Consider the following 11,456-nt stretch of genomic DNA (forward strand, 5'->3'; position numbering starts at 1 on the left):
CAAGGGATAGGGTCGCCTGTCCAACCTCGGGGGTTTTCTCCAGGTCCTCCGGTTTCCCCCCACTGCTAAAGACTCCTACGCGCAAACGAATTGTTGAAATAAAACTGAATCAAAAGTTAGACACAAAATTACCTAGTTTATGTCGAGTGGACGTTAAACCCCATTTCTCTCTCCCTGTGGTTATTCGTTATATAAGATAATGCACCTACTTATTATGAGCCTGTTTTCTCTTGTTTTTGCATTCAGTTTACATTTAAATTATTACTTTGTACAGACAAGATTTTGTTCGACCATATTATATTCATCTTTAGTGTTATCGGATAAATGTCTATCCGAGTACCTATTGATATTTCTATGATATTTCTTGGAATGCTATAGAGTGGAATTACACAATCCGTTTCGTTTCGTGTGGAGAGTTGGTATTTCTTTTGGACATGTCACAAACAACAAAACATTGATGTTTAAAATTCAATATTAATTCCAATGTTTGATTTTTTACTTTTATTGAGACCCGAAACGTCATGAGGTCTTGGAATAGTATTTGCCAGGCATGAGTCAAAATTTATAATATGGCTTTCCAGTAAAACAATCTAATGTTCAGTTTTTACACCGGTGGAACAGAAAAATACAGATTGAATAATTATGGTTTTGGTAAAACAGTATTTCCCGATCACGAACACACATTTAATTAAACTTTTCTATGAATACAGCTGTGACTATTAGAATGTTTCTAAAGGGTGTGAACAAAATATGACATAATCATTAACACCAACGCCAGTGTTGGAGAAGTAGCTGCATTTTTGTCGTTGGTTCTTCCGAGAACAGCTGCTTTTGCTGGTAATGTTGTTGGCTTGGACTGCTTGGTGGAGTCGATTGGACGTTCGGTTGTGGATATTGGTAATGTTGTAGTATCAGGTAGCCTTTGTTTATATTTATCTTGGGGTAGTTGTTTCGTAACGTCAATGGATACTGGTGATGTTGTAGTATCGGGTTGTTTTTGTGTATATTCGTCTTGGGGTACTTGTTTCGTAACGTCAGATAAGCTTGGGCTATTGGTGGTTTCCGGTTGCATCACGGAACTAGGTCCGTCTGTTACCTCTCCCCGTTGATCAGGACGTGTTGTGCTATCCACAGCTGTTTCAACAGGCCGTGCTGTCACCACGGTTCTTCCGGTGGTATTTGGTAAGGATTCCGTGTCGTCATTAATCGACTGAGTACTGGTTTGTTGAAGACAGAAGTCTGGTAACATTTCATACTGACTTGTACTGTATTCATCAGTTTCATAGTCACCACAAGTCTTAATCGCCTCCTTTAAACATTTCACACGTTCTACAGATGCACTGCAAAACAAAGAAGTAAACGGGTTACTTGTGGAACGTATGCTATTAAGGCTGGTGCAACAGCTTGGATCGATCTCGCTTTAGAGCGATCATCTGCGCACGGTGAACGATATGGCTGTCAACATTAAAATGTCATCTCTATTAGTAAGTGCAGGGGGACTGCACCACACATAATTACACAAAACAAATCTACGGATAAGGCACACTACGCAGAAATCACAAACAAACGTACATATCAGGTAAAGGGAATGGATCGGGGGGCTAGCCGTAAGCATCCACTGCGCAGTACAGTCCCGGGCCTGTAGTGATACAGACTTCACTCAAAAATGGATTTTGTTACATGTAGTTCTCTGATGACTTAAAATACGTCGGTTTATTTTACAGGCATGTAAGTTCTACATTCGTAAACAGACGAGATAGAGTTTAACGTCCACGCGACACAATCTAGGTCACTTCGGGACTAACACATGGTTCAATTATATTTCATTAATTCGTTTGCGCGTAGGGTTCTTTAGCAGTGGGAGGAAACCGGAGGATTTGAAGAAAATTCACAAGGTTGGACAGGTGACCCTACTCCTTGTCACGCACAACCGGGGAATCGAAACCCCACCAGTTGACTCAATGACAGACCTTATGATACAGCGCACACGTGCTAACCATTCGGCCATCCACCCCTCCCCCGCTTGATTTTCATTGAAATTGTATAATGTACTAACTTGCAAGCTTCTTGTTTAAGATCAAAGCTGGTGTTATCTTCTTTGTAATTAAGCTCTGCTGTCCCGATTCGTACCCCATATGCTCGTTCACATACTTGTAGTAACCGATCGAAACTATTAACACACGACGATGTCAGCTTAGAAACAAATTCTGTGTAAAATAATTAGAAAATATTATTAAACTGATAAAAATAGAAGGGATGTTACTAGAGTTTCAGAGGATCAACTGATCAAGGGGATCAACTTAAACATTCATTATATGCAAGAGCTAAATCTGCCTATTTCAGATCTTTCTTTAGGCCTGAAATGTTATCAAAATTATTAATTAGACATTAATTAACTTTTCCAGACAATAATCAACTCTAGATGTCAAGGCTAGCCTTCGATAATAACTGGATTAGAATCCAATCTGCTGCTCAACGCTCATTGATGATTATATCAAAAAATGGATAATCGAGACTATGTCATTTTATCGTACCGACTTTAGTAATGATGATCGAGGCTAGGCCTAAAATTCAATCGCTAAATTCTCGGTTCAGAGTGGATCAATTTGACTGAAATTTTCAGCAAATTGACTTTACAGTATCTAGTTTTTAATTATTATAGTAAGAACCGCCAGCTCGTTATCTAATCTCCCATAATGTATCTTTAATGTACCAAAAAGTTAACGGTCAATCACCTTTTCTTATCATGTACTATTTCTCTGGAAAGGACAACATTATTATATTTTCATCGGCAGAATGTTGTTGTTTATTAATGCGTTATGATAGGATTGTCCATATTGAGTCCACGATCTGGTACGTACAGATACGTATCGATACGATCAACATGATTGCTACGACTGACCTCAATATATAATAAGACCTGATAGGATCACCACGATTACTTCACGACTAAAACCATGATTTCAATCGTAGTAGGAATCGTGATAAGGGGAACCTAGCGTTAGGGAAACTAAAGCAATATTATTGGTTGAGAAAGGGGAAAATCCTCCACAGTAAATTAGTAGAAGATGAACATAATTTTCACCATTGGTATTGTATACTGGTCACAATGGAATACAATTACTGCTTATTACTGATAATGACTAGAGAAGTCTAGTGGAAACGTCCCTCAGTAATAAGCAGTAATTGTATTCCATAGAATTGTGACCTGTTTATTCCAGTTCAATTACTAAATGTCATTGAAACAATTTACCATTGGTATTGGCACAGAACCGATCATTTGCTGCTATGGCTCGCTCCAAATTAAATGTCTGTTTCTGCCAAACATCTAAGAATGTGGTAGCTGCCGGGAATTCTCTTTCAAAACACTGAAATCTTTGTCGGTACAATCTAAAAAAAAAACCCAGTAGATTCACATTGTATGTACATTTAAAAACAAATGGAAATTATATGTCGGGACACGTGATCAAAATAAGGAGGGCGTAATGAACGGGATGGGGCCCGGTAAAAATGGTTCCCCTACTGATGTCTTCCATCTTGCTCGAGCCACAATAGTTGATCGTTCTAAAAACTTCCTTTTCGTAATCATTTCACGAAAAAATATGTTACTGGCCTATAACTCCCTTAATTTCGTATTTTAAAAACTGTCCCCAAATTGTACTGCACACAGCTTAGCATATAATAAGCCAATTCCCAATGAAATAAAGGTGAAACCTTACCACATAAATTCATAATTTAATAAAATCCAAAGCCTCGAAGGGTGTATATGAATTGTGGCGTCGAACAAGACAAGACACGACACCGTTACAATATTGCAGCTATCCACCCAGTAGTTTTTAAAAAAAAAAAAAAAAAAATACTCCCTCTGTTCATGTGGGACATATCGAATTTCAAATTCGGGGCTAAAACTCACTAGTCTTCAACGTACGGAGGGTCACGGACCGTTATCAATATTTGACGAAAAGTTGCATTGCTCATGTATAAGAGTTGCGCCCCTTTCCGCAATAAATCCCATAATTCTTGCATTATTATAAACAAACATGAATCGTGAGGACGAATTAGGATTAATTAAAAAAAAATATAGATATGGCCCATTGAAGAGAGAAATTGTACAAAACGAAATAAGAGTTTGGATATTGAAATGGCATTCAAACGGATTTTCTCAAATGTCATTCTTAAATTAATTTCATGGGCGTAGCATCTTGTTTTAGGACTAGTTACCTCCCTTAGTCTTTACTTATGATATTGTAAAAGACCAGATAATCTAGGCAATGATCTATTATTCTCAAATGTTGACAACGCATCCAGACTAATATTCGCAGAATATTTTTCTGGATGATAGAAAGTAAAACTCACCAAATACGTGAAATGAAATGAAATGGGGTTTAACGTCCTACTGTTCTGCTCCGAACTGGGCTAATGAAGACGGGCATACGCCATACAGTGTGCTACATGTATATATATGAAGGAAATTTTTCCCTGACAGCGGCAATACGGCTTACTCTTATATCGAATTCCAACTGCCAAGGGCATTGAATGTTTACTACACTACATAACTGGTTTCTAAACAGAAGTTTGGGGTCTTGTCGAAAGGAAAGCCTTCTGTACATACCTACAATCTTCTAATAGTACCGTGATAATAACAGCTTGAACCGTCGAGTTTAGAGGTGGACGTGAACTCATGTTTACTGATAACGAGGCCTCAAGACCGCATTTCATTAAAATAGTTTCTTCCACGGGTGTTGGTAATCTGAAAATATTTATTTTCAAAATTTTAGAAATAAATTTATTGATCAAAGAAGACAGAGAAGAGAGAAATGGGGTCCACTCAACACGAACCGGGTCATTTCGGGAACATAATATTTCAAAAAGCACCTTGCGCTTAGAGGTCTTTAACTGTGGGAGGAAACCGGGAACCCGGAGAAAACCCACGAGGTTGGACAGGCGACCATATTCCTCGTCACGTAAATGCGGGGGGGGGGGGGTAACGTGTGCGCGTTGGATTAGAAGGTTTGTCATTGAGTCACGTGGCCTGGTTTCTATTCGCCGCCTGTACGTGTCACACACACACTCTCTCTCTCTCCCTCTCTCTCTCTCTCTCTCTCTCAAACCAGTAGACATACTACTTCAGAAAAATGTCATGATAGTGGGACATCTTTGATTTTAGAATGTCTATATAAATTCATCAATAAGCTTAGTCACCGTATGACGCCAAGAGTACACTATATTACGTGCTACCATGAAGTCATGTGACTAAGCAAGTCAAGGGGCGTCTCCGATTACCGATTAAATGGGGTTTAGATGCGTTCCGAGAACGAGAACGGCGTGAAGTCGTCGTCGTTCACGGAAGACGTGATGCTCTTTCGGTTCAGAAATTCCACATTCTTGACAAACCGCGATGGTTATGTCCATCGTGATAAACCAGGCCGAATGGTGAACAAACAATTGAGGATAGGCCTAGCTAAGTTGTAGTTGTACCGTAACAGTGTTTGAGCGATCATCCTAAACCGCGTTCACCTGGTTAAATGTCAGGTATAAAGATTGTAGCCATAAACGAAATAAGTACACCATAAAACACATTTCTTGAAAATTGAATAGAGCAAAAAGTGTGCTGTTTGCAAGTGTCGATTTGTCATTTGCTCATAGAGAGAGAGAGAGAGAAATGGGGTTTAACGTCCACTCGACACAAACTAGGTCATTTCGGGACTAACATATGGTTTTAATTATATTTCAATAATTCGCTTGCGCATAGGGGTCTTTAGCAGTGGGAGGAAACCGGACATTTGCTCATAGAAGAGAGAGAATAGAGAAATGGGGGTTAACGCCCACTCGACACAGACTAGGACATTTTGGGACTAACATATGGTTCAATTTTATATCAATAACTCGCTTGCGCGTAAGGGTCTTTAGCAGTGGGAGGAAACCGGAGGACCTGAAGAAAACCCACGAGGTTGAACAGGCAACCCTACTCCTTTTCACGTACAACCAGGGAATCGAAATCACGCTAGTTAACTCAATGACAGACCTTATAATACAACGCACACGCGTCAACCATTCGCCCCCACCCCCATTCCTGTTTTCTGTGTTAAACAAATGAAATATGTATATATTACCTAGGTGGTTCGTCAGGTAAGCTGGCATTATAAACACATTCTGTATTTGTAAACAAACCGTAATACCCTAGAAGAAATTGTCTGGTTTCTACAGAACACGATGAATATTCTCGATTCATACATCTACTAGTTTCTGATGTTATGCTGTAAATATTGAGAAAATAAAAGTTTATATTTGAAGTTTGAATGATACATACAATTACACGATATTAATGCCTTTACTGAGACAAGTCTAGATTAAACATTACACCAAATTCAAACTGATTGTTTTTATCCTGCTAATGCCAGGTTGCCATTATCACGGTTCGTGCTACGATTGAAATCGTGGTTTTAATCGTAGAGTAATCGTGGTGATCCTATCATATATTGAGGTCAGTCGTAGCAATCGTGTTGGTCGTATCGAAACGTATCTGAACGTATTTTCACCTATCAGATCGTGGAGTCATGTAACGCATTGCACGATAGTGGGAGCCTAGCATAAGACGTACACATTTTATATTACAAAATAACTGAGTATAAGTTTTCTTAACTACTATAATATGTACTCATAAATAAATTGTGAAATGAAACGGGGTTTAACGTCCTAGTGTTCTGCACCGACTGGGCTAATGAAGACGGGCATACGCCATACAGTGTGCTAGACCTACTCTCATATCGAACTCCAGCTGTCAGTGTCAAGGGATCTTTTACATGCACGCCAATGTATACACCGGATTTTCCGACGTGGTTTCCACTTGTCAGTGGTGCAGGAGGGAGGGACTGGCAAGTGCAGATGTCTAGTCATTCGGGTGGGACGAAAAAAAACGAGGTCCGTGTATACATGAGCGTGCACGTAAAAGATCCTTTGGCAGTTGGAATTCGATATAAGAGTAGGCCATGGTTCTGCTGGCCGGACTAAATTCCCCTCATAGCACACTGTGTGGCGTATAATGCCCGTCTTCACTATCCCAGTCGTAGCAGAACAGTAGGACGTTAAACCCTATTTCATTTCAGTTCACATATTCTTATGGAAGAAATGATACGTACTCGCAAGCCATAGTTATCAACATCTCTTCCGTTATATCCTGCATATTTCTGATAAAATATAAATAGTCCACCGATTGTTTAAATTGCATTGAACATTCCGCCATTCCTATTTCACTTCTATTCCTAGCACAGTTCAAATCTTCCGTGTACTCTGTAATCAAACACAAACATATATTTATTTACCGTCAACAAACTCGGCACAGTTTTATTCTATTTTAAAAAAACAACAACATCCACTTGTTTCCGCATCTATTAAGTAAGTCTACTAGTAGGACTATTGGGTCTATTTTTAGTTTCTTAAATGAGAGAGAGAAAGAAGAGCGAGAGAGAGAAAGAGAGACGGAGAGCGGGGGGTTGACGTCCGCTCGACACAAACTAGGTCATTTCGGGACTAACATATCATATATTGTTCAATTTTATTTCAATAATTCGCTTGCGCGTAGGGGTCTTTAGCAGTGAGAGGAAACCGGAGGACCCAGAGAAAACGCACGAGGTTGGACAGGCGACCCTACTTCTTGTCACGTACAACTGGGGAATCGACACCGCACTCTTGATTCAATGACAGACCTTATGATACAAAGCGTACGCGCTAACCATTCGGCCATCCACCCACACCCAACCCGTTTCTTAAATGAGAAAATTAAATATCTTCACATTAAGAAATGAAGAGAACACTGAGTACAATAGAGACAAACAAAATTAAAAACACAATCTCAGAGAAGATGTAACAACATATCGGGGAATAATATTTCTCGAAAATATCTAGTGTCCGTAAACGCCACCTGCGCAAAGTTGATCCGGTGTGAATGGCTAGTAAATTTCCAAAATAAAATACCCATACTATTCAGCAATTTAAATAATGCTATTGAACAAAATAAAATACCCATACAATTCGGCAATTTAAATAAATCTATTAAACAAACCGGGATTCGTTGAACATAATTCATCGCTTCTCTGTTTTAAACTGCCAGGTGATTTATTTAAAGAAGCAAAGAAATCTAATGGGTTGTTCTGGGCTGTTTGTAGTAAACCCTCTTCTAAACAGGGTAAAATAAGGTCCACATTACTAAAAGAAATAAGACAGGGAATATATTTCAAATATACACCGCTGCTAAAATAAACAGGGTAAAATAAGGTCCACATTACTAAAAGAAATAAGACAGGGAATATATTTCAAATATACACCGCTGCTAAAATAAACACGGTAAAATAACGTCCACATTATTAAAAGAAATAAAACAGGGAAAGATATAAATATAAATATTAGTTATATTATTTAAGAAAACATAACAGAATGACTTTATTACTTTCATTAAAGATGCATTATGAGAGATGAGATAACGAGTTGACAGTTCTCACTATAATAGTTAAAAACTAGATAATGTAAACAGAAAATGCTGAAAATTTCATTCAAATTGCTCCACTCTGAACCGAGATATTAGCGATTGAATTTTAGGCTAACCTAAAGTCGGTACGTTTATTTTTTTTTTTTTTCTCAAAAAATGTATTCCAATCCGTTAAATATCACAGGCTAGCGATAGCATCGAGTGTTAATCATGGTCTGGATAAGTAAATTAATGTCTAAATAATAATTTAGCTAACATTTTAGGACTAAAGAAAGACCTGCAATAGACAGATATAGCTCTTACATAATGTATGGTTAATGAAACCTAAATAATACGTTCACTTGTTGGTATTTGGAGGAGAGTTAACTCCGAAACACCAACTAATTCCCTGCACTTTAACATTTGGCAAAGAAAGATTTTTTTTCATTCTTTAAAAGAACAAAACGTATTTAATTAAACAGTGACTTTAAGCTTCTAAAGGCCAGTTGTACAGTCATTTTCTTAATACAACAGAGATACGAAACATTTTCAGACAAATCCTTGGTCTTAGTTGCACATTTTGTCAATAATATTGTACCATTTGAAATATACCTATGTTTCTATCGTCAGAAATGTACCTGTATTATCTTTGAAGAGCAACATCAATCAAGATTAAAGTGATTTATAAATCTGTAAAGGTAAATCTCTTTGATCTTTGGGGTATATTCTATACCCGGAAAAACTTGCGGTCTGATATATACAGGGGAATTTGGGGTTATTCTTTTGAAAGTTTTTCTTTAAACCTGTAACGGGTCATTCTTTCAGAGTAGGTATTTTTCCTTAAGAAAACATGATATAAGGTTTTTCTTACTGGAATTCTAGGATATTCTCATTTGGCGTACATGTAAACATAGAGGGTTTGTAAGCAAAATAAAGTCCTCGACTTCGGTTATGCTAGGGAAGAAGGACTTCAGAAGAAAAACCTTCTTTTTTTTTTCTCTGGTCATTTTCTTCAGTCTTTCTTTCCCCAGCATAACCGCAGTCTCGTGTTTTATCCTACACAGAAATCGGCAACAGAAGAAATTCGTGCAATAATGTATTTAAAAACAACTTACCTACACCAGTGTAATGAACCGAGTGCTAGGTTTTGACGCGTTGCATTAATCATGGATGGTAACCGCATACATTTAATCCATGATGGCATCTGAACGGCATTGGGTCTTGGAAGTCCTTCATTGTTCAACAAACTCGGACTTTCTGTAATAGTGGCTTTCACGAAAACAATTTCTAAATTTAATGCTAAACCTAATGTAAAAAAGAAATATAAAAAGGAAACAGAAATCATTGTATATAAGAAAATTTCTTAAAGGGCCAATAACACTCTCGCTGGCTTGACAGCCCCAGAAAATAAATAATAGCCTTATTCTAAGTATTAGATGTTTTCCGTATCCTACCTGTTGTGTAAATTATCCATTAAATTCTATTTTACTTGTCCAGAGGGTTCGAAAATATTTTTAAATCGAAGTTTCATTTGTAAAGGTTTACGTTAGACGTTTCAAACCATTATGTTGAATTTTTCAAAATTTTTAAATAAGGTGTGTTAAGATGAAATTTGTATCATCAATTAATTGAAATATTCTAAAATAGTACAATTTGTTGACCAGAATAAAGATTGGGACATATTATTCAGTTACAACAAGAGTGGCATTGAGCCTTTAACTAAGAACTTGGACTTAATGCCAAACCTAATGTAAAAAGAAATATAAAAGTGAATCAGAATCGTTGTATATAAGAAAAATTCTTAAATAAGAAGAGGGTAACATGTTTTTCTTTTTTTTTTTTTTTTTTTTTTTTTTTTTTAATATTAAATCTTACCTGATTTACGACTCCCCAATTGGAATCCAATATCGATCATGTTGCATATAGCACGTATATCCTCATAAATAATAATCCGATAAAATAGAACAAAAATGTTAACTTACCAAAACTTAAACCCAAATACAGTAATTTATCCATTTCAAACTTAAACGTTCTCTCCTAAGGTAAAATTTCGAACATCCAACAGAATGGGATATGCATCAACCGAAAACTTGACAAGTTTTAGAAACTGTGAATCAACATGTCACGTGTTTAAAGAAACTTAATGAAATCGTACGTCATTAATTGGCGGTGTTTTTGTCTTGACTGTATTTTTTACAGAGACGGTGAACAAATATCAGTCGTGAATAATCAGCACAGTGGTTTCTTTATTTAGCCCAGTGTCTACGGTTTACACCTTTATACCTATCATTTTACTCTTGTCTTGTAAACAAATACCTTTGAACATATCCTCAGTTTTTGGCAATGAAGAGAGACAGGGTAAATTATTTAAAATGGTGCTTATTTCCACCCAGGTTGTATGGAAAGCTGAATATATCAAAAAATACACAGCGTTATTCCCAAGAGTGAATTATGTATTGGTTTTAATTTAGGGGGTGCTGAATGACCGAATGGTTAGCAGGTGCGCGCTGTATCATAAGGCCTGTCATTGAATCAACTGGCGTGGTTTCGATTCCTCGGTTGTAAGTGACAAGGAGTAGGGTCGCCTGTCCAACCTCGTGGGTTTTCTCCGAGTCCCCCAGTTCCCCCCACTGCTAAAGACCCCTACGCCCAAGCGAATTATTGCAATACAATTGAACCTGTGTTAGTCCCGAAATGACCAAGTTTGTGTCGAGTGGACGTTAAACCCCATTTCTCTGTTTCTCTTTATTTAGTATATAGGCTAAATAGAATAGGACAAAACATGTAACCTTGTAGCAAGCCATATAGCAGGTGATATTCAGCCATCGAAATATCACAATCTGAAGAATTCGTCATGTCGTCGCTTTGACTTCGGGATGCGTCACTTGCATATCTTTGTTTGGGAAACTATCGTTTAAGTTGTATGGAGTTACAGGGCGTGAAAGTTTAAAGTTTTTCTCAAGTATTGCGACTTCTTTTTTTAAATTGTTAC

General features: G+C 37.4%; 1 protein-coding gene across 1 annotated transcript; it reads right to left on the bottom strand.

The window, feature by feature from the left end:
* Positions 1-454: 454 nt before the first annotated feature.
* On the bottom strand, positions 455-10,583 carry LOC126831057 (uncharacterized). The gene is made up of 9 exons (XM_050561669.2): positions 10,447-10,583; positions 9,580-9,769; positions 8,063-8,205; positions 7,140-7,290; positions 6,114-6,257; positions 4,613-4,750; positions 3,254-3,390; positions 2,057-2,207; positions 455-1,340 (listed from the first exon to the last, which is right to left on the bottom strand). Exons 1-9 carry the CDS (start codon positions 10,478-10,480, stop codon positions 731-733), a joined length of 1,698 nt encoding a protein of 565 aa, XP_050417626.2. The 5' UTR covers positions 10,481-10,583; the 3' UTR covers positions 455-730.
* Positions 10,584-11,456: the final 873 nt, after the last annotated feature.

This window comes from Patella vulgata, chromosome 8 (assembly GCF_932274485.2).
Source record: "Patella vulgata chromosome 8, xgPatVulg1.2, whole genome shotgun sequence".
Classification (NCBI taxonomy): domain Eukaryota; kingdom Metazoa; phylum Mollusca; class Gastropoda; family Patellidae; genus Patella; species Patella vulgata.